Here is a 26,457-nt window from a genome sequence, read left to right as displayed (position 1 = left end):
TTTATTGTAAAAATATTTTTTTTGCCCCCTGATTTTTCGGGCCAATTTAGAAGGGTGGGGTGGGGGGGGGGGGGGTGGTGACAAAAACCTTTAAAAATATTTGTACCAGCCTTACGTGATTTTATCTGTGGAATGGAAACATAATATTTGTTGAAAAAAATAAAAGTGCCAAGCTGATTGAAATGCTTAAAAATAATTTACATTTTTTCAAAAGGATTGTGCATACAATTTATTAAATATTTATGAATATATTTAATTGTACAAGTTAGACATTGCAAGTTTTTGACCACCGCAGCAAAAAATTTCAAAGAATTCATGAAAATATTGTTTTTCCTGAAGTGTTACAACTTTTTCCGATCTGTTGTTTCAAAATGCAATGTTTTTAAAAGCTCAAATGTGCCGAAAGCGAATAAAAGTGCAAAAAGACCGTTATATAAAATAATCGAAGAAGTTTTTAATCGATTGTATAAGTTTCACCAACCATTTTAGGTATTTTTTTTTTGTTTCTTGATTTTTTTTTAGAAAATAGAATTTAGAAATTTGATAGAATTAGGATCAAATTTATTTCCAAACAAAGGAAAAACTGCGATTTATCACACATTTTTCTTAAGAACTAATTGATTTGTTTCAAGAACAAAAGCTATAGACCAATTACTACCAATTAATGGTAGAGTACCACTGATTTGTCCATTAACATACATTTCTAGACAGAAATTTGAATGTGACAGGAAATCATAGCCGGTTTGAGGTAATATTCATATACATCAGTATTTTATTCAATCCTCCATTTCAAACATCACAACAGCATTTAAATCATTTCACTTTAAACAAGACTATAGTACTTCTCTATCCTATCTCTAGTGTTAAAGGACGTGTCGTAATCTACGAACAAATGGATGCACTTTCCCCTATAAAGTTTGGACGTCTTTTCGTCTTCGTTTTCTGTTTTTGTGACAAAATGTGTAATCTCGTCCAGGATAATTTGCGTCGTTTTTTTGCTTCTTTCTTTTTCATTAGTTAAAAAACTGTTTTATTTGGTTCCGCTGGGACCGGTGTGTGTGTGTGTGTGAATAAATTAAATGAATTAAATAACCGATTTCATAATTTAAATAAAACCACAATAAATATGCGAGATTTCTCATTTTGTCACTTTTTCATCTTCTCACTCCTCTCACGGTGGCTCATAAGTTAGGCTGATTATTATTCTAGGATTTTTTCTTTCTATGTCTGCAAAAACTATTGCCGTCCTTCGGTCTCGATGCTCGCAGCCGAGTTGGTGCGAATGGTTTTTTTTTCTCCCGTCATCACTAAGTTATGCAACTATACTATCTAAAGGCACTAATATACGATACTGTCTCGAACCTAAAGTTAACACAATTTCGTTTTTCCCGTTACCCTCTTCCTAATCATCCTTTGGCATTTCAATAAGTAAAAGTCAGGTCTTGAGTTAATTTATCGTCAACAGATTTTAGTTTTCTCGGAATTGTAACTGAACGTCTGAACGTTTTTAGTATTAGGTAACACGCTTTATTTATTTCCGTTGTTGCTTGATTGCTTAAAAGAAGATGTACTCTATCTGTTGATAAACGCAATTTTAATATAAAACATTTCCTAACTTGGCTCGGCTGGTTACGCCCGCTGATGACACACGAATCGGGCGCAGTCCTGCTGTCTGATGGCGTCGGTTACCTCGGACAGATGATTCGTCAGGCTTGCTCCCAGCGTTGGATGCATCCTAAAAGAACAAATAAAATGTGTTACAATCCCGCAAAAGCTACTTTTTCTCCCTCAGGGGGCAAACTGTAATTTAAAAAAAAAAATGAGAAAATAAACGAAAACTTGTCCACGAGAGGAACTTTCACCTGTTCCAGTTATCTGCGGCATTCTTCTGCAAAGAGAGTCCTTTAAATGCAAGTGCATGTGCTCTGTCTTGCACTCTCCATGTAGTATCATCATTTTATGTACACCAGCAACAACGAGCAATGTTCGTACAATTACGTAGCTGTATTACAAAAGACTCTCCCCTTCTCAAACCCACCTCGCTGTTTGGTGGTGTTGTTTCCAATCTTGACCGCTAATACGTGTGTTGTGTTGTGTGAGAGCGGGAAGCAAGAAAAGCGCGAAGAAAGATTGCCAACGTTGTGAAATGAGCTTGCGAATTTGCAAAAGTGATTTGGGCCTTGTTGCAACGGGTATGATTGGGTACATGATTCAGGCTGGGCCGTAGGCTGGGGTTGCTTTGCATTTATGTTTTAATGTTGGAATTTCGAATTTTTAAACAATTTTTAATTATCAAAGGAAATGTATAACAACCGAAGGTCGAATTGTCAAAAGGAAATAATGAATTTCATCAAGCATTTATTTACATTTTTTAAATTAATTTAAAAAAAAACACTTGAAAGGTGAGCTAAGGAAATATTCCAGAGTTGCTCAATTGTACGATTTAATTTTAAAAAAAATTGAACCGACCATCCTCCCATCATTTTTTGATTAGCCCAGTCAGCGAGCAGTGTTCGTAGAATTAAAGCTTGCCGATTAAAAATCTTGTAGTTTTGAAGGATCAAACTCATACAAATATTACAAAAAAAATATATTGAACTTTCTACTTGTTGTCTAAAAATCTTAAGAAATATCATTTTCTGCTTTTTAAAATTATAATTAATTAAATGTTGAAATTTATTTAAATAAATTAAAATATTCAACCAGGTGTTTTGAACAATTCTTAATTTGTCTAAAACCAATAATTGAATTTACAAAAAGTCGAAAGTAATTTTTTATTGCTTTTTCAAGGTTGGTCATAATATTTTAGCCAAACAAGTTTGATTAAAATTAAAACAATAACAACTAAATTATTTAATTATTATGATTCATATAAGTATATAAGTTTGAAACCCACACACATGTTATAAAAAAGCTAAGATTTGGTTTTGAGGAAATAATACTCATTTTTTTAAGGGCAGGCATGTTCTTATAGTACTGCTTGAAGAAATTGTTATGTTTAAAATAAAAGAAAAAATCACGAAAATATCAATAAAAATAATATATTTGTTTGATAAAATAAAAAAAAAACTCTCAACCATATTCTGGAAGTCACATAAATGAAAAAAATGAGATAATCAGAACAAAACATAATATATAATTTGTACATATTCGACCTTTTATCATCCGACCATTTTCCTTTTCTACCTTTTGGAATTCAATCCTTTTTTTCCTTTTGGAAAATAAAAAAACAACAATAATGGAGTAAAATAGTTTTCAAAATTTAAGTTAATTATTCTTCTTTGCTTCTTTTAGATTTAAAATGTATTTAAATATATAAATTGCTATTATCTCCATAATCCTACATTCCTAGGATAAAATGCTGAACGAGGTTCAAGTCTAGAGTTTTTCAAAAGTTCCGATTAGCTATTGTGTTTCACACGTTTATGGGACCTTTTTTAAAACTCTAGAAGTCATCCCAAATTTCCAAATAATATTATACATTTCAAACATACTTTTTCAATATGCATGATTTAACTTTTAGAACTGCTTTAAAGTAAATGCTTTGAAAGAAATGAGAAACCAACTAAGTTGAATCCAAATAATGCATGAAGTTCAAATTAGCACAGATCGAATCATAATTTACGAGACGAAAAAGATTTAAGCAGGGTAGAGATTATTAATTGAAAACTGATTATTAAAAAAGAGTTATTAAGGACGAATTAGATTTTTTTTTTAATTTGACAGCCTCTCCCCAATAAGGTGGTTAAAAACGTTGCAAATGTCTGTTTTAACATGATTTTCCAGGTTTAAATTTTGAAAAAAAAACTTGATTTTGAAGCTCTATTTTTCGGAATTTGACAATTTATATTTCATCTTCCTAATAAAAAAAGATAAATTTAAAGATCCAAAATTTCAAATATGCAGAAATGCTCAAAATTGCACAAAATTTATACAATTTTAGTAAACTATCAGATCAGATTCGAGTTCAGCGATTACAAATTACTAAAACATCGTGTGGTTGATTGCCTGCCTCATTACCAAATGAACATTTTCAATATCCCATCACCACCATATTGGCAGCCATTTTGGATTACATATTCCCAGATAACATTGAATCATTTTTGGGGTCATGGTAAAAATCAATCCTGGACTATATTTTATTTTTTAAAATTATGGGACTTGTTTTTGGAACCCTGAAAAAAAAATAATCAAGTGGTCCAACTGAACTGACGCTGATCAATTTGGAAATTTTTGCACTCTCAAAGTTACAGAAGCTCATGGTGAATGCACCTCATACAGGCGAAATGAAAGAGAGATGCAATGAAAACAAACAAAAGGCAAAATAAAAAAAAATGCCATACATGAGAAAGTTGCACCCAGCTCGGCTCAGTGTGTTGTAACGCAAAACGAACCACCCGATTCGAGGCGTGTTGCGTTAAGGTGAATGATAACTGCTCAAAAACGAGGGGCGAAAAGTTCTTGCGGGCAACAAATTCCTCAATTCGTGTCTCCCTCTTCAACTCCTTCTTCCCATTCGTTTGCGGTCTATACTCACATCTCCAGCATGGTGTACATTTTCTTCTCCATCAAGACGACGTCGTCGTGTCCGGCCATGACCATGACCTGGCAGAACGTTCTCTTGGCACAGGAAGGATTCTTCCAGTTGGTCTGCTTGAGCTGCTGCTCGAACCCGAGCCGCGCCGGCCGGGGAAGATCGCGCTCGACGTCCTGCAGCGCCTGCTCGTACGACAGTCCTCCCAGCGATCGTCGCTTTCTCCGGTTGCGTAATTCGCCGTCGTCGATCGATTGGATTGCGTCGTCGTCGCGATTGTCGCGATCGTCTGCTGGTTTGAGGTCTAGTATTTCTATCACGTCGCCCTGGTCGTCAAATTTGTCGTTGTGGTAGCGGATGTCGTTGTCCTCTTGGTCGAGTTGGAACGCGCCGACGGATCGTTTGGAGCGTTGCTTGGATTCCACTGGTTCCATGCGGGTGATGGCCGTTGACGGCACAAACAGGTAGTACTTGTCCCGTTGGCTGGCGTCGATGCTTTCGAGGGCCCGTTTGTGTTCCAGGTCGTCCAGTTCCATGACCAGCTGCTCTCCGGATCGTCGCAGCAGGTCCATGTCGAAGAATCGTCCAACGGCCATCGCTCCCAGGCCTAGGGCGGCTCCACCGGCCAACATGCCTAGAGCTGGGAAAACAACCGAATTTGCAGCTGGTGCCACCACCAGATCAGCTTTGTCCTTAGCTTCGTTAGGCCGCTTGACAAATCCCAGGTTCTTGGAGATCTTGTGTCCGGCTTCGACGAGGGGGTCCAGCACGGGCTTGGCAAACTCTTGCACGGTGTTGATTCCGGTTTGAAAGCCATCCTTGACCTTTTCGCTGATTTTGACCCAGAATGGTCGCTCCGGTTTCACTCGACGGATAAATCCGTACGTGTACGGATATGTCGCTGGGATCTTGACAGGTTGGTACAGGTCTTCGTACGGGCCGTTCTTCAGGGGGTATTTGATTGCTTGTTGTTGATTTTCGTAGTACTCTTTGCCAAGCATGGCGGGTTCAATGGCGAACGGGGAGTGATCGTTGTGTTTGCTGAATTCAACATTGATGACCTTTTTGGATGCCATCGGGGTTGGTTTGCTTTCCGGTGGGACGAACTTGGCCGGTTGAACACCCAGTTCAGGGTGGGCGTACTGTAGCACTGGTGCGCGGTTATCTTCCAACTCCTGTTGCGATCCAGGCACCGCGTACATCTTCGACACCGGGTACACCGGATTTCCCGGGTTCTGTAGCATTCGGCGCTGTATCTTGGGCTGTTCGGCGAAAATTTCTTTGTTTGGTGTACGGGCAACGAAATAATGCTTTCTACTCTCTTGATCGTTGATTTTCTTAATGTACTCGATCAATTTCGCGTTCGAAACACGCCCGTTGTCGGCACGCGAGAATGGTCCAATGTTGGTTGGCACTTTAACCATCTGTTCTGCATCGTTAACTCGCACGCTCGATCGCAGATTGTCTTCGACGGTGAACGGCCCCAGACTTTTGGTGTGCTCGTCCAGCGGGAAATTATCGGCCGTCGTAAACGGACCGATGCTCCTCCGGCGGCCACTGGACTCACTCGAGGGCTTCGCGAATATCAACTGACCGTAGGTATCGACCGTTCCCTCCATTCTTTTTGGCACGTGACCCTTCTCGTACGGGACCAACTCACCGTTGATGACCCTCGCATTTCGCCACACCTTTTGCTTGTCGTCTTCGTCGTCCGGAACGCGAATCCCGTGAACCACCGGAATGCCATCCGAACCAATTTCCTGCAGAGCACGTGCCTTCTTCTTGGTCCCTCCAAAAGGATTGTCCTTCATGTAGATGGCATCCGAGCTGATCATCACGGGCGCCGGAACATTGACCGGCGATGCCGTTTCATCAACAGGTCGACTACTGACCGCAATCCTAACCGGTCGACGATCATTCTTGATCGAACTTTCGTCGCTTTCGTAGAACCGTGCCGGTCGCTCAATCCGGTTGACATGCTCCAAAAACGCATTGATCAGATCAACCGATTCGGGAGAATTGTCCCCCGTGACCCGGTACCCTTCGGAAGCAACAGGCCTGCCCGTGGGTTTCCCCCTCGAACTCTTGTCCTCCCGTTTCTTCACGATGATCTCCACCATGCGACCGTTGTTCGAGCGGACGTTCAGCTTTTGCACGCTGTCCGGTTCGAGACTTCGCGCCACCTTCAGCTCGGTGCGTGTGTACGTCGGTCGGAGGAATCGTAGCTTCGGTTCTGTCGAGGCCGCCGCCGCCGGTTGCGACAGCGTAAAGGATTGCGTTGAGGTTGCTCCTGGCGATGTTATCGTAACGGTGCCATTGCCAACGGACTGGGCGTGCGCCACGTGGCCCAGCCACAGCCAGAGGCAGAGCGTCAAAAGGGGTCTTGAAATCTGGAATGGAAGATAAAAATCTAATTAATAAGTGATTGTTGTCATTTTGTTTGTTTTTGGACTATTTTTAAGCAGAGTTTCATTCTAAAAAAACTGTCTGTAAGTACTCTTTTTAAGTTTTGATATGTTTAAAATTGTAAAAAAATATCGCAGGCTGTAAACCAATCTTTCTTTGTTAAATCTTTATCGATTTTTGAACGAAATTTAAGACGCATCTCTTGACCCGTTCACCATCCCCGTATCAATATACTCTCAAAAAAGAGACACTGGGGCACTGGACCGTCAAAATCACCCAATTATAGAGTGAACCATCAAAAAACGAAAACGCGCAGCCTTTTTCATACCAGCCAATTTCCTCGTTTAACGCGTTATTTTTTTCTTTCTTAAAGAAGGCGCGACTTGTAATTATTTTCGCGCGCTCGGGTTCATTCATTAAAGTTCCACGCTTCACGACAGAAACGACAAACTTCCCCAAACGAGTTATGTCTTCACAGTTGCGTGAACTTTAAGTTAAACCACTTTCCTTTTCACTATTTCACCGCGCATCACATCTCCAAAAAGGTAAAAGGCTGCGCAGCAGCAGAGAAGTCACAGGTTGCGGTCTGGGCTCAAATTGCATCTGATATTCATTTTAAGAAAGTATTTTTCTGAATATTTTGAACTTACAGTTTTTTCTCACAAAAATTACAATATATCATATTACTCTTTTTACCCTCTCTTTGACCCGCTTACCGAGAGGGAAACGAAAAATCGATCGTGATAATTATTATGGACATCAAATAGTTGTTAACGTGTTACTGAGTGTGTGTGTGTGTGCTAACGCCGTTGGCCATTTCGGTGGTCAGTGCCGGCTTATGGCGTAACAATATGATTTGGGTCTTGGCGATGCTGTAATCGGACGGATGTTTTTTGTTGTTGTTGTTGTTACTTCTCTCTGTTTGTTTCCTCTTCCTCGCGCGTTCCACATTCCATTCCCAAAATGACCGGAGAAGTGTTAGTTTTTTTTTTGTTTGGAAGGTGACCGGTATGCAGGACTGGAGTGGGACACGCAGTTGTGGGAAAAAGTTGTCTCATTTGACCGTGCGACCTGGTTTTTTCTTTTAGACCATTTTTTATTTGAAGTGAAGGTGTTTTAGAGAACACAACCTCTCATGTATTGATTTGAAGTACCTTTTTGCAATTTTGTTGCATGGTGCAAATAATGAATATTCGAACAGTATGCAAAACTTATCTAGTGTCGAGGTTGATCATTTTGAGCAACTTTTGTTTTGTTAAAAAAATGATTCGCTTAGTCTGTGTTTTGCTATAGCATTGCACTTTTTTCTGATAGTTAAAGATTTTTATAATAACCCCTACGTAAAGCTTTTTATTGTGTTTTGTTAAGCATATATCTGGAGCATTTTTTAAAGGTCCAATCATTTTATAAAAAAATGATTATTTGACATTTTAAGGAATGAAAAAGCTCCAGATTTTTTTAATTTGTGTTTGCTTAAAATTTATTTGGGAAAAACAACTGCTCTAATGAAATATAATAAGAAAAAGCAAAACAACACGCAAATTATGTTCAAAATGTGCTAAATAAGTAGTTTTCAATACAAGAATAACTTCAGCAAAAAAATAAAACTAATATTACCATGTGATTGTATTGCAATAATTATTTTTCCATTTCATTTCAATTAGGGTGTTATTTTTTAAAATTCAGAAAAAGTGGATACGTCTGTCGAATTTAATTTTAATCATTTTGCAGACATTTGAGATAACTTTTCTTAAGTAAATTAAGCATTTAGGGGTAAATTTAGTTGTTTTTTAGCTTTGAGATATAATGGATATTGTCTATTAATATATGGCCAACAAAAATGGTAATTTTCAAAACATTGGCAAAGTTACATGGCAAAGTTACATGGCAAAGGTCAAACTAAACCTCAGTTCGTATTGAAATTTTGAAAATTAACTTTTTAAAATTGCGCTTCTGGATTTAATGTTGGTTGAAAATCTATTTTGTGTAACAATAATTTTCAATGGCATGCCCCATACAAAAAACGTATTTTTTTACAATTGCTTTTGCTTTTTTGTAGAATTTATTTCTTACGGGAGAACTCTAATTTCTACTACCCAAAACGTGCACTCAATTGCTGCTGCTGGTTTTCTGAACAGTCTGTTTCAGCCCTATATAAATTGTTTTTTGAGTATCCTCATTAAAAACTTGAAGGAGAAAAATTAAATAAAACAACTAAAAGTTTAAATTGTCATCGAAAAACAATTTGGAAAGACCGATAGAAAAAAACTCGGAAAACAGGAACTGATCTGCATTAGAAAAAAACTTTAAAACTTTTTTTTTATTAATTTCAAATTGATTGATTAGAACAGAATTATGTGATTTTGGGTCCCTTCAAAAGTAAGGGTTGATTTTAAACTATTGAATTGATTTCACAAAGGTTTAATTTTTCAAATATCAAATTAGACCAATAGTTGCCGACATATCATCTGTTGAAAAAGGCTTCTTGGAAGCCCTTAGAAAAACCATAATTTCTCAATGTTAATTTATTGCAAGGCTGTATTTCAGAAAATAACTGTCAGAATTTCATAATGAACAAATGATGAAATATTGAAATAATTCAAATAATGCATTAAAATAATAATTAAATCAATTAAATCAACCATGTTCGAATTGGACAAAAATGGGGTCGAAGAAGTGAATTTGATGTTTAAATAAAAAAGAATAAAAAAATGTCTTCTTGATTCGATTTTCCAGACTCTAACATTTCAAAAGTGTGTTATTTTAAAAATTTGACCATTTCAATATGGCAGTATTGATTAAAAAAATTCAAAATATTTTTTCAAAAAGTTCAGAAAATTTATCAAATATTTGTTAATTGTTTATCATAAGAAAATAAGACCATTAATATTAGAGCAATAAAAGGCTGTTGGATGAGACTTTAGAATCTTAAATTTTCTCGTTAATTTTATTCGCTGTTTTTCAGCAACCAGAGGTCCAATCTCCAATGTCTCTTAAGCAATTGGAAAACTTTTCGATATAAATTTAAATTGTGGACAATCATGGACACTTTTTTAAAATGCAAATTTTGAGACGACATTTGTCTGATCACGCCTTCCGTCGGACGGGGAAGTAAATGTTGGCCCCGGTCTAACCTAGAGGGCTTAGGTCAAAAGATCGGTCCAGTCGTAGGAGTCGTCTCCCTGGGTCCTGCCTCGCTGGAGTCGCGTTGGACACACAATCCAAAGGTCGTCAGTTCGAATCCCAGGGTGGATGGAAGCTAAGGTGTAAAAAGAGGTTTGCAATTGCCTCAACAATCAAGCCTTTGGACACCTAGTTTCGAGTAGAAATCTTGCAGTCGAGAACGCCAAGGCAATGCTATAGAGCAAACATTTTTTTTTATATTCAAGGTCAACATACATGATTCCAGTCGTTAAAATTGGGATCTTTCTTGGGCTTTAGCAGGTCTCAGGTGGCCATAATGGCCAAATCATGGTTTTTCATTTTTCACATTATTAAATAAATGAATTTGACGAAATTCAAAAAGAATCGCCAGCGAGCAAAATGAAGGCGCAATAACTTTCCCACTACTAGATGAATTAATTTTTTTGTAAATGTTTACTTTTGTAAGCAAACAAAACAAAAAGATTTGTGTTTGATATATGTTTGTAAACAAGATCAGATTTGTATTGGTATGGGTGATAGTTTTATCAACACAAGTATATTGAAAATGATTAATGATTTTAATGATTACTATCAAAAAGAAGAAGAGGAAGAAGAAGCCCAAATAGGATGTTCAGGAATTTCACCTTAAATGTTGCGTTTTTTTTTATCAAAAATTTCTAAAAATATAAAATATGGATTTCGGATAATATTTTTTTGTGAGAAAAATTTAATTAAAAAAGTTAGCAAAATTGTTTTTTTTTGTGTATCATTTGTTTTACTGAATAGTTCTCATCAAAACCTTCAACTTTGCCGATGAGACCCAACAGAAAAGAAAATTCCTTCAAAAGATACACCATTTTTGTATGGACAGCTGTCAAAATTGTTTGGAGCCTTGTATGGGTGAGCCAAGGCCACCAAATGGCTTCTTTGGTCATAAAAAAGGCCCCCAAAAAGTTTGATCCAATTCAAACACATAATAAAAATCTATTTCCGGATGCACCAGTGATACAAAATATATACTTTAGTAATTAGGAAGGCCCTCAAAAAGTCTTAGCTAAACAAAAAATATTTGAAACTATTATTGCATTGAATAGGTAAATTTTGAAAAAAATTGCTACACTGCTTAGGCAAATTTTTAGCAAAATTTTAATTTTTGAGAAATTTGTGACAATTTCTTGAATAAAATCATAGAATTTCTTGATTATTTCATAATTGTTATAATTTCTCTTAAGGTATGAGGCTTAATAAATGTGAAACAATATTACAAGAAATGGATTTATAAATTTCAAAAGACAATAATGTATAAAAATATATATGATTTTTTAAAAGGACCAACCAATGGTTTAAAGGCAACCTTGAGTCAGCGATATTGAAGAAAAAGCCCCTGAAAGCCAAAACAAAGTTTATTGGACCTTTCTTTAAAAAAAATGGAGGTATGCTTTTACTGATGGATAGTATCTGGACATATCAATGAGCTTTCACAAACAAGTTATTACACACCCCTGGGTTTTGTGAATATTAGATTTTAAATTTCATTTAAAAGTTTATGTCATTGAACTTACCATTGACTTCATGATTACAGCAAACCAGACGTCCAGGTGGCGTACTGTGCTAGTACTGTATTTTACATTCAGTGTCCGCGCCAGGATCTGTCGGCCCTGCTCCTCTGGCGCCGCGCCTTGGGGCCAATCCGCCGTTCCCTTTTGCGGCTCTCGCTCTGCTCGGGTACTCTTGTCTTGTCGGTGTGTTTGTTTGTTTTCTCGCGCGCTCGTTTGCTTGTGGTTTAGTTTAGTTCTTGAAAGAATCCGTTCTTTACAGCATCAGCCCCTTCGTCACCTCTCTCTTTCTCTGTCTCAGATTGTGTGGTGACTTCTCCGCTGGCTAACGCTCATTTTGCGCTTAATCTGGATGGGTTAAGGGGGAGAAACGTAAAGGAACAAGAAGAAGAAAGGGGGAGAGGAAAAACGAAAATCTTTCCAATTGATTAAATTGTTTCGATTGAGAGACTAAAACTAAAGCTGCTGCTGCTTGTGATTGCGCAGTGGAAGCCATGCATGTTTGAGGTAGCGTGATAACGAAAGCTCTGTTTTTTCTTTTTTTTTTTATCCAAGCTTTGCTGCCTCAAAACGTGCAGTGTTGGCGAGTTTAGGGTTTTTGGAACAAAAGCAGCGTGTTAAGTAGAAAATGCAATAAAAAAATCACGAGTGCATGAAAGTTTTACAAATGAGCTGAATTTGATACGATTCGGAGAAGGCCTTTTCATCATTCCCACTTGTTGACTTTGGTGATTTATGGTGCTCTTTATTTATTTTTTTCGTTTCAAACCGGAATGAATTTCAATCAATTGTCATAAAGGCTTTTATTTAAGGCACCCTCCAAAATGGAACTGTAACGTCCATAAATTCCAATGATATTATTTGTTCAGTGAATCACGGTGGTCAAAAAAGTAACTTATGGCCACAAGAAAAATATCCAACATAAATTTGTAAGTGAGTAAGTGTGTGTGTGTGTGTTTTTAAATGGAAAGAAAATCAAAGCATGGAAAATTTCACTTTTATTTGACGAAAGAAACCTCAGCTTTTAGCCGCATTTAGCTCGTCTCGTCAGTGTTATCTGACGTTGATGGTTTTGCCCACATTCCGTGAGTCCGTTTCAACGGAGAAAGAGGTTTCAAGTTTTGCGGTGGTGCAGCTTCGACCACGTGCAGCAGCAAATAGCATGTGCTGCTGCTGCACACGTTCCAGCGCGCCGCCGCCGGTATTACTCCACATCTCCACTCAAGTGTTACGTTAGTCGGCGTCGTCGTCAACATTCGTTACCGCACACCGCTCTTTCTCTCGGAGTTTTGTCGTTTGCCATTGACGTGAAAGTGGCCGTGATTGGGATTATACTATGTTACACTTTGAACATGATACATAGCCGATGCAGCACTGGGAGAGAGGTTTCCAGTGATAATGCTTTTGCTATTTAGCATTAGAAAATGTGATTTTTTTTTCTCTTGGTTGAGTTTAACTTGGAGTCAAAACGTGTAATTTCATTTTTCAAAAGAGTTTTTTTTTTCTAACATAATTTCCTAAATATTCTATCCTATTGGCGATCTTTCAAATTTAGAAAATTTGTGTCAAAATTTATTAAAACATAATTTGTTAATTTTGCTAAGATTCTGAAAATGTTAAGTATGTATCTTGAATACGTTATGAGTCAATCTCCGCCAACTCACACAGCAGTTTCCCGACCCATCTTCGATTTGCGTGAAACTTTGTCCATTGGGGTCCCTGATCACGAATCCGAGCATCATTTTTCGGTATCTCGTGAGGGAGGGGCGGTACGACCCCTTTCATTTTTAAACATTGGAAAAAGACGTATAGGGGAAGGTGGGGCAAGACGACCATATGCACAGAAAAAAATCAATTCTCGAAACCGTGAAGTCAGTTCACGATTATGAGAACCACGAAGGAATATATTCACGTTTATGGTGCAAATGCACCATACTCATGAATAAATTCCTTCGTGGATCTCACATTCGTGAACTTAATTCACGATTACGGGAATTGATTTTTTTCTGTGTGGGGCAAGAGGAACATCGCTCGTAAGGCCGTAATATTTACAATTTTGATTATTTCCAATATGAGGAATTGTTGCTAGCAATGCAATTAGCTAATTCTACTACCACATAACCGCCAAAACGACGTAAACGCCACGAGCAATAGGATTCAATTAAGTTTTTTTTCAAATCCTTTGTTTTCTTATAATATTTGGAAAGTACAAAATAAGGCTTAGGGTTCGTTTTAAGGCTCATTTTATCAAAATGCTACTTTTCCTAGATCAGTAGTGTCCCTACCAACACAGACAACAGACGTAGCGGCTAGAACAAAATAATTTGAAAATCGTGTGTAAAAACATGGCTCCCGCATCCTGCTAATCTACTAGCGCCATCTGTTAGCCTATTGCCACTCTCTAAAGCAGCCATGATGGTTTTCTGAGAAGGTGTGTTTGAAAATGCATCAACCAGAAATATAAAAAAATATATTATTTCAATATTTCGAAAAAAAAAATAAAAAGTTAAAGATAATGTTTAAATGCTATAGATAAATCTACATTAATTATTAATTAACACGATTAACAAGCACGTGGATGTTTTTTTTTTCATTTAATTATCGATATTAAAAAAATAGTCTAGTCTGATGGTTTTTTAAACACAGCAACCAAGGCCGCGCTTGAGGCTGTCAAATTCTTGCTGGTTGTGTTTATAAACAAAACCAATAGAGGTGAGCGAAAAGGAGTAGGAGACCAAGGGAATGATGGAAAGAGAGGAATCACAAATCCGTATAAATAATTTCAAGATTGTTCAGGTGTAAACCGAAAACGCGATCAAAACTAAAGTGGAAGAATAAGGCTTTTAACTGCATATTTAATTGTCGGTGTACAGGCCGCCGCAATGTTTAATCATTTTCTGTCGTACATTCAATTTTGCAGTCCAAAACCTGTCATTGAATTGAAAAAATAAAATTCTTTTTTAAATTTTCTTTCCTTGATTTGTGTGCACCTACGTCGAAGACCAAGATTGTTTACTTTTTGCTCTTTGGTCTGACAGTCTTGGTCTGACAGATTTGGTCTGACAGCTTTATCATGGATTTTGGTCTGGTCTAGGCGAGGGATAGGACACAGCACCTTCCTGTAGGAGACCCGGTGGAAATCGGGAGGATGAGCAAGCGTTTCTTGGAGGATAAAAGATCCGGAACCAGAAACGAAACAATCCGGAACAAGAGCTGCTATCACGGCCAACCCCGTAAACGTTTTGGCCCCAAACGACCGCATTCCGAAGATTATCTCTGGAACCGACAAACCAGCTACCACGATCATTTCAACGCTCAGCTCCAAGACATCAACCTCTTCAACGCCCACGAAACCCACCCCACCTTCAAGTGCCGCCATTTCCAGCGAACCCTCGTCACCATACCAAAGGCGCGTCAGATTCCCTCACCGGATTTCTAGTGCAAGCGATCCTCAAACAACCCCACCCCCTCCCCTTCCCATCCTCTTCCATGATGCGCACCAGGTTCAAGAAGCGTAGCCCCGTCGTAGAGGTCATTTTGCGAATCATGCTGACAAGAAACACAAATAAAATCAAAATCGGGTGCGGGGGGAGTGTGGCAGCTTCCGTTGCGTTGATGATGACACCGGGCGACCGTATTTTCCGAGGGGATCTTGATTGGAACGTCGGTCGTTCGCACACCTCCTCAATAACGACGCCGTACTCCAATCGGCAATCCGTCGGGGATAAAATCGGTTCAGGAACCAGGTTGGCCACTTTGGTTGCCTCACATTTGTCAAGCAGCTGCAAGCGCGAGTGATTTTACTGAAATCTAGGCTGAAATCAACTTTTCATCCAGAACAAACCATCCAGAAAACCAACAAAATGAAAAATGACAGTAGGCGGAAAGCGATATTTTGACAGCGGGCAATGTGTCAGGGCAAAGCGACTGCAGCGCCACAAACGGATTGCCACAACTAAAAAATCTGTAGCAATGATTTACACAATGGAAGAATCGAGCCCAAACGTCTGTTGTCTGTGCTACCAATGACTTGCACGTATTACAAAGTATGATTTATGTTTTGGTTATTTTTGTAGAGAGCTTTTAAAAAATCTTGTTTAGGTGGAGCAAGTGTACCATATGGATTTTTAGTATGGAAAAAAGGAAGGAATTGCTGCAGCAACATATTTTATTGTGAAAAAAAATACATAAAAGTTCTTCAAAACTGATAAACAATTGTTTAAAAAATTGTTCATACACGATATAATAATACACTAGTTGTTCGGTAACTGGGCTGCTTTTTAACTGGGCGCTCGATAACTGGGCTGTAGCCCAGTTAAAAAGCAGACAAACGTCAAAAAATCAAAACAAACCGAAATGACCGAGGGGTTAATGGATGCCAAAAGCCTTTTCACCAAAAAAAAACTTATTTCAAACATGTATTAAATTTCAAGTCACAATTAAAGAAATATGAAAAGTAAGCATTGTAAATAAATTTGAGTATCTTTTATTTTTATTTTTCGTCAGGAAAATATTATGCATCGGTGGTCCCCTCGTTATTTTTCGTTCAGCCCAGTTAGCGAGCAGCATTTGGTGACTGGGCTACGTTCTCAGCCCAGTTACCGAACAACTGCTGTATCATGCAAATTTACTATTTACTTAGTAATATTTTTTTTCGTAAAAACGGTCAAATTTAGAGTAAAATATTATTTTTTAATCTAAAAATGAAAGAAACGTTTTAAATACATCCTAATCTGATGTATCTAAGTGATTATAATTCAATTGTTAGTAAATTAGCATGTTTTTTCATGCATTGTTCCACTTGCCCCAATGGGTTGTTTGTCTTGCCCCACACGGAGAAAAAAGAGTTCCCAAAATCGTGAACACCCGTTCATGAAATTGGGAACCACGAACAATGTGTTCAAATTCCATGGTACGTTTTTGAAAATCGTACCATGGCATTCGTGGGTCTCGTGGCGCAGGGGTAGCGGCTTCGGCTGCCGATCCCGATGATGCTATGAGACGCGGGTTCGATTCCCGCCTTATCCACTGAGCTTCTATCGGATGGTGAAGTAAAACGTCGGTCCCGGTTTCTCCTGTCTCGTCAGAGGCGCTGGAGCAGAAATCCCACGTTAGAGGAAGGCCATGCCCCGGGGGGCGTAGTGCCAATAGTTTCGTTTTTTTCGTTTACCAAGGCATTTGAACACTTTGTTCGTGATTCCCAATTTCATGAAAGGGTGTTCACGATTTTGGGAACTCTTTTTTCTCCGTGCACTAGTTGGGTAGAACGTACGAAAAATCTAAAATTTTAAAACCAATTTTTCACATTAAAAAAAAGACTTTTTTAAAAACTTGTTCTATCGAAGTCTCAGTCAAGACCTGGAATAAGATGATTTTAAAAAATCCGACAGATTTTTTAACGTTTTTAATGGGTTATAACGAGCATTTCTTTAGCTTGTTACACTTGCCCCACTTTCCCTATTTAAATAATTTGTAGCCTGAAGTTGAGATGATTTGGGAATTTGGTAGCTTCAAAAATTTCTCCATTTTTCGTAAACCCTCTACTGCCCAAATTTTTTTTCGAAAATTTTTATTTTTCCTGTGCTCAGGAGGTTACTTTGAGCAACGTTTGTTCTACGAAAAACTTTACTTCTCTTGTTTTATGTTTTTCTTGTTTCATTTTTAGTATTTTAATTTGCATTTCTCTTGTTAAGTTTATTTTTCTTTTTGGTGGTATCACCTATTGCCTATCAATTTTTTTCATGTTTTTACAGTCACTTTTTCCATTTTTTGCTTGTTTTTCACATTTTCTGCTATAAAACGGCACCATTATCATTCAAATTGTTTAAACATTCGTAGAGGCACAGTCTGGGACACTAGAAAAATTTCTGCATACTTCTTTTTACTGAAAATATAGGAAATGTTAGCAAAAAACACAGCCAATTTTCTAAAATTTTAAGAGTTCTTCTTTCCGATGCTTATTAAAGATTAAAAATTTGTTGTAAAATTTATTTTTGGTGATTTTTTAAATCGAAGCCAGTCTAAAGGCGGGGTTGGGTTGTAGAGGGTTAATCAACTGTAAAAAAATGGGACACGCCATACAATGTACTTTTTGAATCTGCAATAACCCAGATGGGTCATTTTTTCCTTTAGAGATACCATCCATAAACCACGTGGACACTTTTTTGGGAATCTGTTCTTTTAGGATTTTTTTTATAAAGATTCGCGATTACTAGTTAGGCTTACAATCAAACCCCTCATTTACATCAAACTTTTTGTAATTGTTTGCTCTACAACTTTGTCGAATTTTGTTACACTCTTAAACATTATCCTGCAAAGAAGAAAAAACAGGAAATGTTAAAATGAACAATTTTGCTGTAAATGAAAAAAAATCTTCTGAGTTATTTCAGATTCAAAAAGTAAATTTCCCTAAAACTGAAATATCCCAAAATTGTTTACAGTTGTGTAACGAAAATGGCAGATATTTTGAAACCGCTTTTGTATTTTTTTTATAAGAAAAATAAGTTTTTCCGGAATTCCAAGCCAATTTTCCATTTTTTTATAAAAGCCCCTTTGACAGCGAATTTCCAAACCATCGCCATTTCAGGCTGCAACTTATTTAAAAACACGTATTTTTTTCGAATGTTCAAAAATGGAAGGGGTCGTAGCCCTCCTCCATCACGAGATATCAAAAAATGTAACTAGGATTCGTGATCAGGGACAAAGTTTCAATCAAATCGAAGAGGTTTCCGGGCAACTTTTTCCGACTTCGTGTGAATTGGCGAATAATTATTCAAATATTTTTTTTTACCGGAACTTTTTTGTAAGCTTCGTATGTTTTTTTTCCAATGAGAATTTTCTTTGCATTACAACTTAAAAATAGTGGAATTCAGAAAGTCACAATATTTTTTTTATATTTACAAAAAAAAAAGGATTTCTAATAGAGTGACAAGTTGCAAACATTACTCAATATGGTTAAAGTATTTAAAAAGAGCGTTGCTCAATATTGCGATCGAATGGTGCATATGTATTTGGACATGGATTCGGATTCCTTTCTCGTGCAATCTATGAAGATTCTTAATTCAAATATTTTGTTGGCTCCTGATTTTGAAGCATTCTTGAATCATTCTAGACAAAAATATTATTAATATGCTACATTATTGTTGGTAGATTAGCAATAGAATGTTCAGTTTTAGGAACAACGTAGTAAGATTTGTTCAATTGACACTGCAATCAATTGAGTTTGCAAAAAAAGTTATCAAATTATACTAAATATTTGAATTTGTGTCATATTTTTGAAACCTATTAATTTTCGTGGCTAAGTAACCTTTTGGCGCGGTCCGAATTGTTATATTTTGATAAAAATAATATCAGGTTATCAACGCCCCTTTGAAAATCGACTCGATAATCAAATCCAGTATCGCGTTCAACTTTCTACGGCGCAAGATCAAATCTTCGATCTGGTCTCGCCAAAAACCAACAAACTGCTGGGCAAGACAAGGCAACTGGCCAAGGGTCACCACCACACGTCTGTCTGGTTGACTGCTAATCCTAACTGGCACCCGGCTCCGGCTGGCGCAAACTGGTCGGTGTCCTAAGCCAGATCAGAGCGGGACCCCACACACAAAAAAGGGAGATAGAAAGACAACTATCACTTTAGGGCACTTCGCTATGCTGCTGCTCGTCTGGGGGACAAGCTTAGGCTGTTGTTTCTTTTACGGCATTTTTGGCTTCCTCTCCATATTTGCCTGCGACTCAACCGGACTGGACCATATCTCGGTAGGGTCCGCTGAAGAAAATAATAGTAAAAGTGAATCTTTCAACCAGTTTGCAGCATGTTTTGTTTCGTTTTTTCTTATGTGACGTAAGAGTTTTTTTTATGGCATTTGAGTGTGTTTACGCTAGTTTCCACTTTAGGTGTTTTGATTTTTTTCTTCTTTCCCATCGAGGCAAGTTCGTGGACTTGACCAGTTCATTGATGCTTTCAACACGTGGAAGTGAACTAATCCAGAAGAGAGAGAAAAAAAAACAAAAACTTAAAAGGTGGTGACGACAAATTAAAAGAAAGATAAAACAAGTCCAAACTCAACCTAACGAGCCATGTAAGCATACGCGCTCTTAATTATTTAATTATGCGCGATATTTTCGCGAGGACGCTTCAAAAAAGGTGACATAATCCATTCTGTCTCACTTCATTTGCAACAAAAACAACAACAACTTCGTGCAGTGGATGGCACGCGGAATTTCACTTTCATTTTCCCTCCAAACGGCGTCGTCGTCGTCGTCATGTTGCTGTTTTTCTCCGTCCACAACCACCCCACCCAACCCCACTTGTGATGGAGTTGAGCTTTGGGGCCGGCGTTTCGTGCTCACATAATATGTATTATTTCGGAGCAGCTGCCCTCCCCTCTGCCATGTGTGAGCAAACGAGAAGCATGAAACAGGTATGCACACACTTTGAGCACTGTGTTTGAAGAAATCAGGCGTGAATTAAACTGTTTGTTTTTCGTACTTTCTTGGCCGTTCATTAGCCGCGCCAGGCCAGCAATACTGAACATGCAAAAGTACGCGGTTAGCATTCACTATTGGCAGTGCGATTTGGATTTGTTTTTTCATGTCCGCTTTAATCCGAATCCACGTGGACATATACTAGTCGGGGTTGCTTTCAGTTACAATAACGCTCTTTTCAATAAACAATGTTTACGATTTTGATTAATGTTTGTATTCTATATGTTGTAAGGAAAGGTTGCGGAATATGCTCAAGTGATGGTTGCAAAAATTATTATCCATTTGTTTGTTAAATTGTGACAACTCCTAAAAATATTATTTATCGAGTTTCGTCTTTTTTTCTCAAAAAGAAATCAAGGTCAATAAAACCTAAAATTATATAAGTTTCAAATTAGAAGAATGCAAATTGCAAAAAACGCTATGCAAAAAAATTAAAATATTCATAATACCAAAAAATTGATCACTCTAAAACATTTTGATAAGAATGAATGCTTAGGAAAAAATATATAAAAATAAATAAAGAAAGTTTGAAAATTGTGACAGTGTTAGAAAATCAGTATTTCAAAAGAGCTTAGTTCAAAAGAGCTTAGTTAGTGATGTAATTGCTTGGAACAAATCTAGATATGAGAGTAGATTCAGCGGTTAAAACCCCCTAAGATCACCTTTTTTAGACTCAAAGACAACAGTTATGCTGTAAAAAATAGATTGAAAAATGATTAATTTAAGTGTTCCAAGTTTTTATAGCAATTTTGAATTTCACTTCTCAGGATACCATTTCTTAGAATGATGTTCCCAATCAAGACTATTTGAGACTCCACAAATACGATGTTAAATTTGTTTTTTTTTTAAAGAATGGGTTCGTTAGAGTTGATAACGTCAACTGGGACGACTCCGGAATACAGTCTGAATAAACAAAGCAGTTTTAAAGGCAATTAAAAACTTCAAACTAGGAAATCGATGCACTAATTTTCCCAATTTAGTTGATCTGTATCTGTTCTAAACGAAATCAATCAAAAATATCAAAATGAAGTGTAAAACAAGGCTAAAACAGCTGTCCCAATTCGCCACATGTGTCCCGATTCACCCCAGATGACGGTATTCAAACGTTTTTTTTATTTTGAAACAAAAATTTAAAACCAAATCTCCTAAATTCCAATAATAAAAAATCAAAAAAAGAATAGACAACACATTTTTATACTTTCCAACGCATAGTTTTCCATCGCTAGAAAAAAAAAAATGATAAATTTTTACAAGTTGCTAAGAAAAGTTCTGTACACATCTTGATAATTTTTGGTAACGATTCTCCTATTTTTTTAATGTGAAGCTGTTACAAATTTTATAAAAAATTTTTTCAGAAGGGTACAAGCGGCTCATTTTGGTGTCATTAAATTCAATTGAATACAAAGCAGTTCAGAGTGAATATCAATTTTCTTTGTAACTCATGGACGTCTCCACTTCAAACATTTTTCTGTAGAATAACTGTAATTATGTATTAAGCAATTTGTTATAACTTTTGCTTTATTTTGCTGAAAGTTTGGCTAGAAATTAAGAATTTAGTTATTTCATTTACAAACAATAATAATAATAACAAAATTCATGCCATTTCAATAACAAATACTGTTAAAATAACAAAAAATGTTATGGATTCTTCTTGAAAAATCCATTTTTGCATAAGGGTTTAATAACAGTTTATGCTATCATAACAAAATTTGTTATTGGCCTGATATTTGTTGTAAGCCAAAACAACATGGGAATAACATTTTTGTTATGGAAGAATACCGCCAACTGTTATTCGGATGATCGGATTAGTTGTTAAAATAACAAAAAATAATAACAACGATTTGTTCGAAAAATAACTAAAAATGTTATTAATCTGTTATTACGATAACAATCCAATAACAAAAAAATCATAACGACGAATAACAAATCTTGTTATTAATAACATAAAATGTTATTGGCCTAGTATTTTCAAATGTCAGAAATTGTTATTCCCAAGTTATTTCCGTCTGCTCGGGTAACTAACTTGATGAACATCACCTGTATTTAGAAAAAATACCATAATGTTATAGAAAAATTTAAGACCAATTCAAAAAAAATCAATTTTTCCACGGATCGATGGAAAATCTCAAATTAACTCAAGTTTTATTTTCTCCATAGTAACTTGCTTCAAAACCTTGGTTGAGCAATATCAGGGCCGTATCAGGAATGGGCGGTTTTGACTAAAGTCCGGAAGATTGTAAAAAGGGTGGTTAAATACATTTTTAGAAATGCCCAGTTGTTTTGAATGGAGAAAAGTAGTTTTTGTCAGATAAGTAATTTTTAATAAATGTTTTGCTGTATGTGTTGAAAAATTTAAGTACAGACCAGACTCGATTATCCAAAGTTCGATTATCCGAAGGGTATGGGACTTCGGATAATTGAATGACGAACTAAAATGTTTTTTTTTGTTTTTTTCTTTTTCCTGTTGAGCAATTCTCTACGAAATCGGTCTTTTTTCTTCAATTTTAATTTTTGTATTTTTTAATCCGACTGAAACTTTTTTGGTGCCTTCGGTATGCCCAAAGAAGCCATTTTGCATCATTAGTTTGTCCATATAATTTTCCATACAAATTTGGCAGCTGTCCATACAAAAATGATGTATGAAAATTCAAAAATCGGTATCTTTTGAAGGAATTTTTTGATCGATTTGGTGTCTTCGGCAAAGTTGTAGGTATGGATACGGACTACACTGGAAAAAATAATACACGGTAAAAAAATTTGGTGATTTTTTATTTAACTTTTATCACTAAAACTTGATTTACAAAAAGCACTATTTTTAATTTTTTTATTTTTGATATGTTTTAGAGGACATAAAATGCCAACTTTTCAGAAATTTCAGGTTGTGCAAAAATCATTGACCGAGTTATGAATTTTTAATCAATACTGATTTTTCAAAAATCGAAATTTTGGTCGTAAAATTTTTCAACTTCATTTTTCGATGTAAAATCAAATTTGCAATCAAAAAGTACTTTAGTGAAATTTTGATAAAGTGCACCGTTTTCAAGTTATAGCCATATTTAAGTGACTTTTTGAAAATAGTCGCAGTTTTTATTTTTTAAAATTAGTGCACATGTTTGCCCAGTTTTGAAAAAAATATTTTTGAAAAGCTGAGAAAATTCACTATATTTTGCTTATTCGGACTTTGTTGATACGACCTTTAGTTGCTGAGATATTGCAATGCAAAGGTTTAAAAACAGGAAAATTGATGTTTTCTAAGTTTCACCCAAACAACCCACCATTTTCTATCGTCAATATCTTAGCAACTAATGGTCCGATTTTCAATGTTAATATATGAAACAATTATGAAATTTTCCGATCTTTTCGAAAAAAATATTTTCAAAATTTTCAAATCAAGACTAACATTTTAAAAGGGCGTAATATTGAATGTTTGGCCTTTTTGAAATGTTAGTCTTGATTTGAAAATTTTGAAAATATTTTTTTCGAAAAGATCGGAAAATTTCACAAATGTTTCATATATTAACATTGAAAATCGGACCATTAGTTGCTAAGATATTGACGATAGAAAATGGTGGGTTGTTTGGGTGAGACTTAGAAATCATCAATTTTCCTGTTTTTAAACCTTTGCATTGCAATATCTCAGCAACTAAAGGTCGTATCAACAAAGTCCGAATAAGCAAAATATAGAGAATTTTCTCAGCTTTTCAAAATATTTTTTCAAAACTGGGCAAACATGTGCACTAATTTAAAAATGAAAACTGCGACTATTTTCAAAAAGTCACTTAAATATGGCTATAACTTGAAAACGGTGCACTTTATCAAAATTTCACTAAAGTACTTTTGATTGCAAATTTAATTTTACATCGAAAATGAAGTTGAAAAATTTTTACGACCAAAATTTCGATTTTTGAAAAATCAGTATTGATTAAAAATTCATAACTCGGTCAATGATTTTTGCACAACCTGAAATTTCTGAAAAGTTGGCATTTTATGTCCTCTAAAACATATCAAAAAAAAAATTAAAAATAGTGTTTTTTGTAAATCAAGTTTTAGTGACAAAAGTTTAAAAAATCACCAAATTTTTTTACCGTGTATTATTTTTTTCTAGTGTAGTCCGTATCCATACCTACAACTTTGCCGAAGACACCAAATCGATCAAAAAATTCCTTCAAAAGATACAGATTTTTGAATATTCATACATAATTTTTGTATGGACAGCTGCGAAATTTGTATGGAAAATTATATGGACAAACTAATGATGCAAAATGGCTTCTTTGGGCATACCGAAGGCACCAAAAAAGTTTCAGTCGGATTAAAAAATACAAAAAAAATCGAATGACCGAAATCCTAGAGAACTGCTCTGTTATAAACATCAAATTCGAGTTCTGCGACCCCGTTTTAGTGAAATTTGAAAAGTTGATTGCTTTTTAAATAATAAAATGCATTTTTTCAATATTTCGTCACCGCCATATTGGCCGCCATCTTGGATTAAAAAAAGTAAATCACTTTAGCGTAGTTCAGCAAAAAAAATTTGAATTTTTTCCGAGGCCTTCGGATAAGCGAGTCAGTCTGATCTCAGTGGGATCTGTTTTCACTACAATGTTCAATTTAGTACTTAAATATACGAAGAACATTCAAGTATGATCCGTCTTTTTTTGGATTTTTGCTATTTCCTATTTCTGATTATTTTTTATCGTATATGGAACTGTACAATGCATTATTTACACTAAGTTGTTGAATTTTTTACATATTAACATTGCATATTTACAATTGAAGCTTCATCAAATCGGTCTTTTTTTCACGACTGACATATATATTTCACAATTTGTACACTTTTTACATATCTCATCTCACTGTAATCCATTTGGCAAATGTTTCTTTTTTTGCTGCCGGCATCACCTTCCTCACACACTTTTTTTATTTACAACAGTCCAACAGTTCAATTAATCACTGCCAGTAAGCTGTGCACACGACAATTTCACCGTGCGCCGCCAACCGAATCAGCACTGCATTGTTCAGACAGGAAAGTGTCTTCGTTCTTGGTGTGTAGAAATTTTCCTCCTCCGATTTCCACTTTTCCTTCAGCACTCCGTTCCGGGCTCTTCACCAGACACTTTGGCGACTGACTGACTCCTTGCTAGGTGTGTGTCAGTTGATGCAGTTTCAAGCTACTTTGTACAGATGAGATGATGATCTGCTCGTGAATCAACACTTTTTTTTCCAGAGCAAACATTAAAACACACACACACAGGCACACACCCACCCACACACGTGATGTTTCTTCGCAACAATTTCAGCTCATTTGTACAGCGAAAAAAAGGGGAAGGGCCCCCTCGGGAAAGGAAATTATTACAGGTGGCTCTCTCGTGTGATGTGCAGACTTGACTGATGCAGAAATGGAAAACAGCACTTAATAGAGCATAAACTACCAGCAAGAGAAATTTTTAAGGTGGAAAACCGATACATTCGTCAAATGTTTTCGTTTTCACAGGGTAGGTGCAGTCTTGAGCAATGTAATTATTTTTCTTTGCTTCTTTTTTTTTCGACAAACGATCTGTTACTTTGGTACGCACTTGGCCAGTGTATTGCTTCACAAAACACAAAAATCTGTATCATTCGCAACAAAACACACACTCTCCGATTGCCACACTTTGGGTTGCGATCTTCTGCTCTGGAGGCAAGTTGGAGGAAAACGTTCAACTAAGGTGGAATATTTTTCAAAGTTTACAAAAATACCACTATTGAGCGGGGCTAGCTTTCGTTACTTCAATTCAAATCTTCACTCTCGGCAAACAATTTACATTATTTTTTTTTTTTTGGGGTTAGAGCAAATTCAAGAGCATAAACTAATCCGTACAATTCAGCTTGCACAATTAAGCAGCTGGCACTAAACGCAACTACACACGCATGTGTGCGCCTTTTCAGGGCACAAATTCGAACCGAACAAAAAAGATCGACTTCTAGCTGAGGGCACTTTTGGCTTGGAATTTAACAAACAAAAAAAAACGCACTGCAAAACAAATCCACAGCGATGCTATTTTTCCCTCGCGACGAGTATTTGCTACTACTGGTGCGCTGCCCCCCGAGTAGTGTGTCTGTCCTGAGCGGTCCACTGATATGCACTGCCGTCCGAGAAAAACTGATTCCAGCGTTGGAGCAAAAATTAAAAAACTCCAAGTGCGATGCGATGCGACGCGACGCGACGACGACCGTCCAAAAAAGCTTGAGCAAGCTTGAGAGCGTCGCGACGCCACGCGACGACGTGAGCGAAAATTAATAACGTAATAATGAAGGAAATAAAAATAAATAACACTCTCGCAGTAGGCTGCAGGC

General features: G+C 36.5%; 1 protein-coding gene across 4 annotated transcripts; it reads right to left on the bottom strand.

Annotated features, from left to right (window-relative positions):
- Nucleotides 1-742: 742 nt before the first annotated feature.
- Nucleotides 743-26,250, bottom strand: LOC119770120. Of its 4 annotated transcripts, none has more exons than XM_038264447.1 (4): nt 26,136-26,250; nt 11,647-11,988; nt 4,538-6,924; nt 743-1,735 (listed from the first exon to the last, which is right to left on the bottom strand). In XM_038264447.1, exons 2-4 carry the CDS (start codon nt 11,656-11,658, stop codon nt 1,630-1,632), a joined length of 2,505 nt encoding a protein of 834 aa, XP_038120375.1. In that variant the 5' UTR covers nt 11,659-11,988; nt 26,136-26,250; the 3' UTR covers nt 743-1,629. The 4 variants fall into 4 exon arrangements, with proteins under 4 accessions (XP_038120375.1, XP_038120373.1, XP_038120374.1 ...); XM_038264445.1 differs by having other exon boundaries at nt 25,698-26,241; XM_038264446.1 differs by having other exon boundaries at nt 25,982-26,241.
- Nucleotides 26,251-26,457: the final 207 nt, after the last annotated feature.

The sequence above is a fragment of the Culex quinquefasciatus genome, chromosome 3, assembly GCF_015732765.1.
Source record: "Culex quinquefasciatus strain JHB chromosome 3, VPISU_Cqui_1.0_pri_paternal, whole genome shotgun sequence".
NCBI classification, from domain to species: Eukaryota; Metazoa; Arthropoda; class Insecta; order Diptera; family Culicidae; genus Culex; species Culex quinquefasciatus.
The sequence above is the reverse complement of the archived record's forward strand: the minus strand, read 5'-3'. Positions and strand labels throughout refer to the sequence as shown.

Coding starts and splice junctions, on each gene's coding strand:
- LOC119770120 (XM_038264447.1), bottom strand. Junction 1,736..4,537: donor ATGTACACCATGCTGGAGAT/GTGAGTATAGAC, acceptor TTGTTCTTTTAG/GATGCATCCAACGCTGGGAG.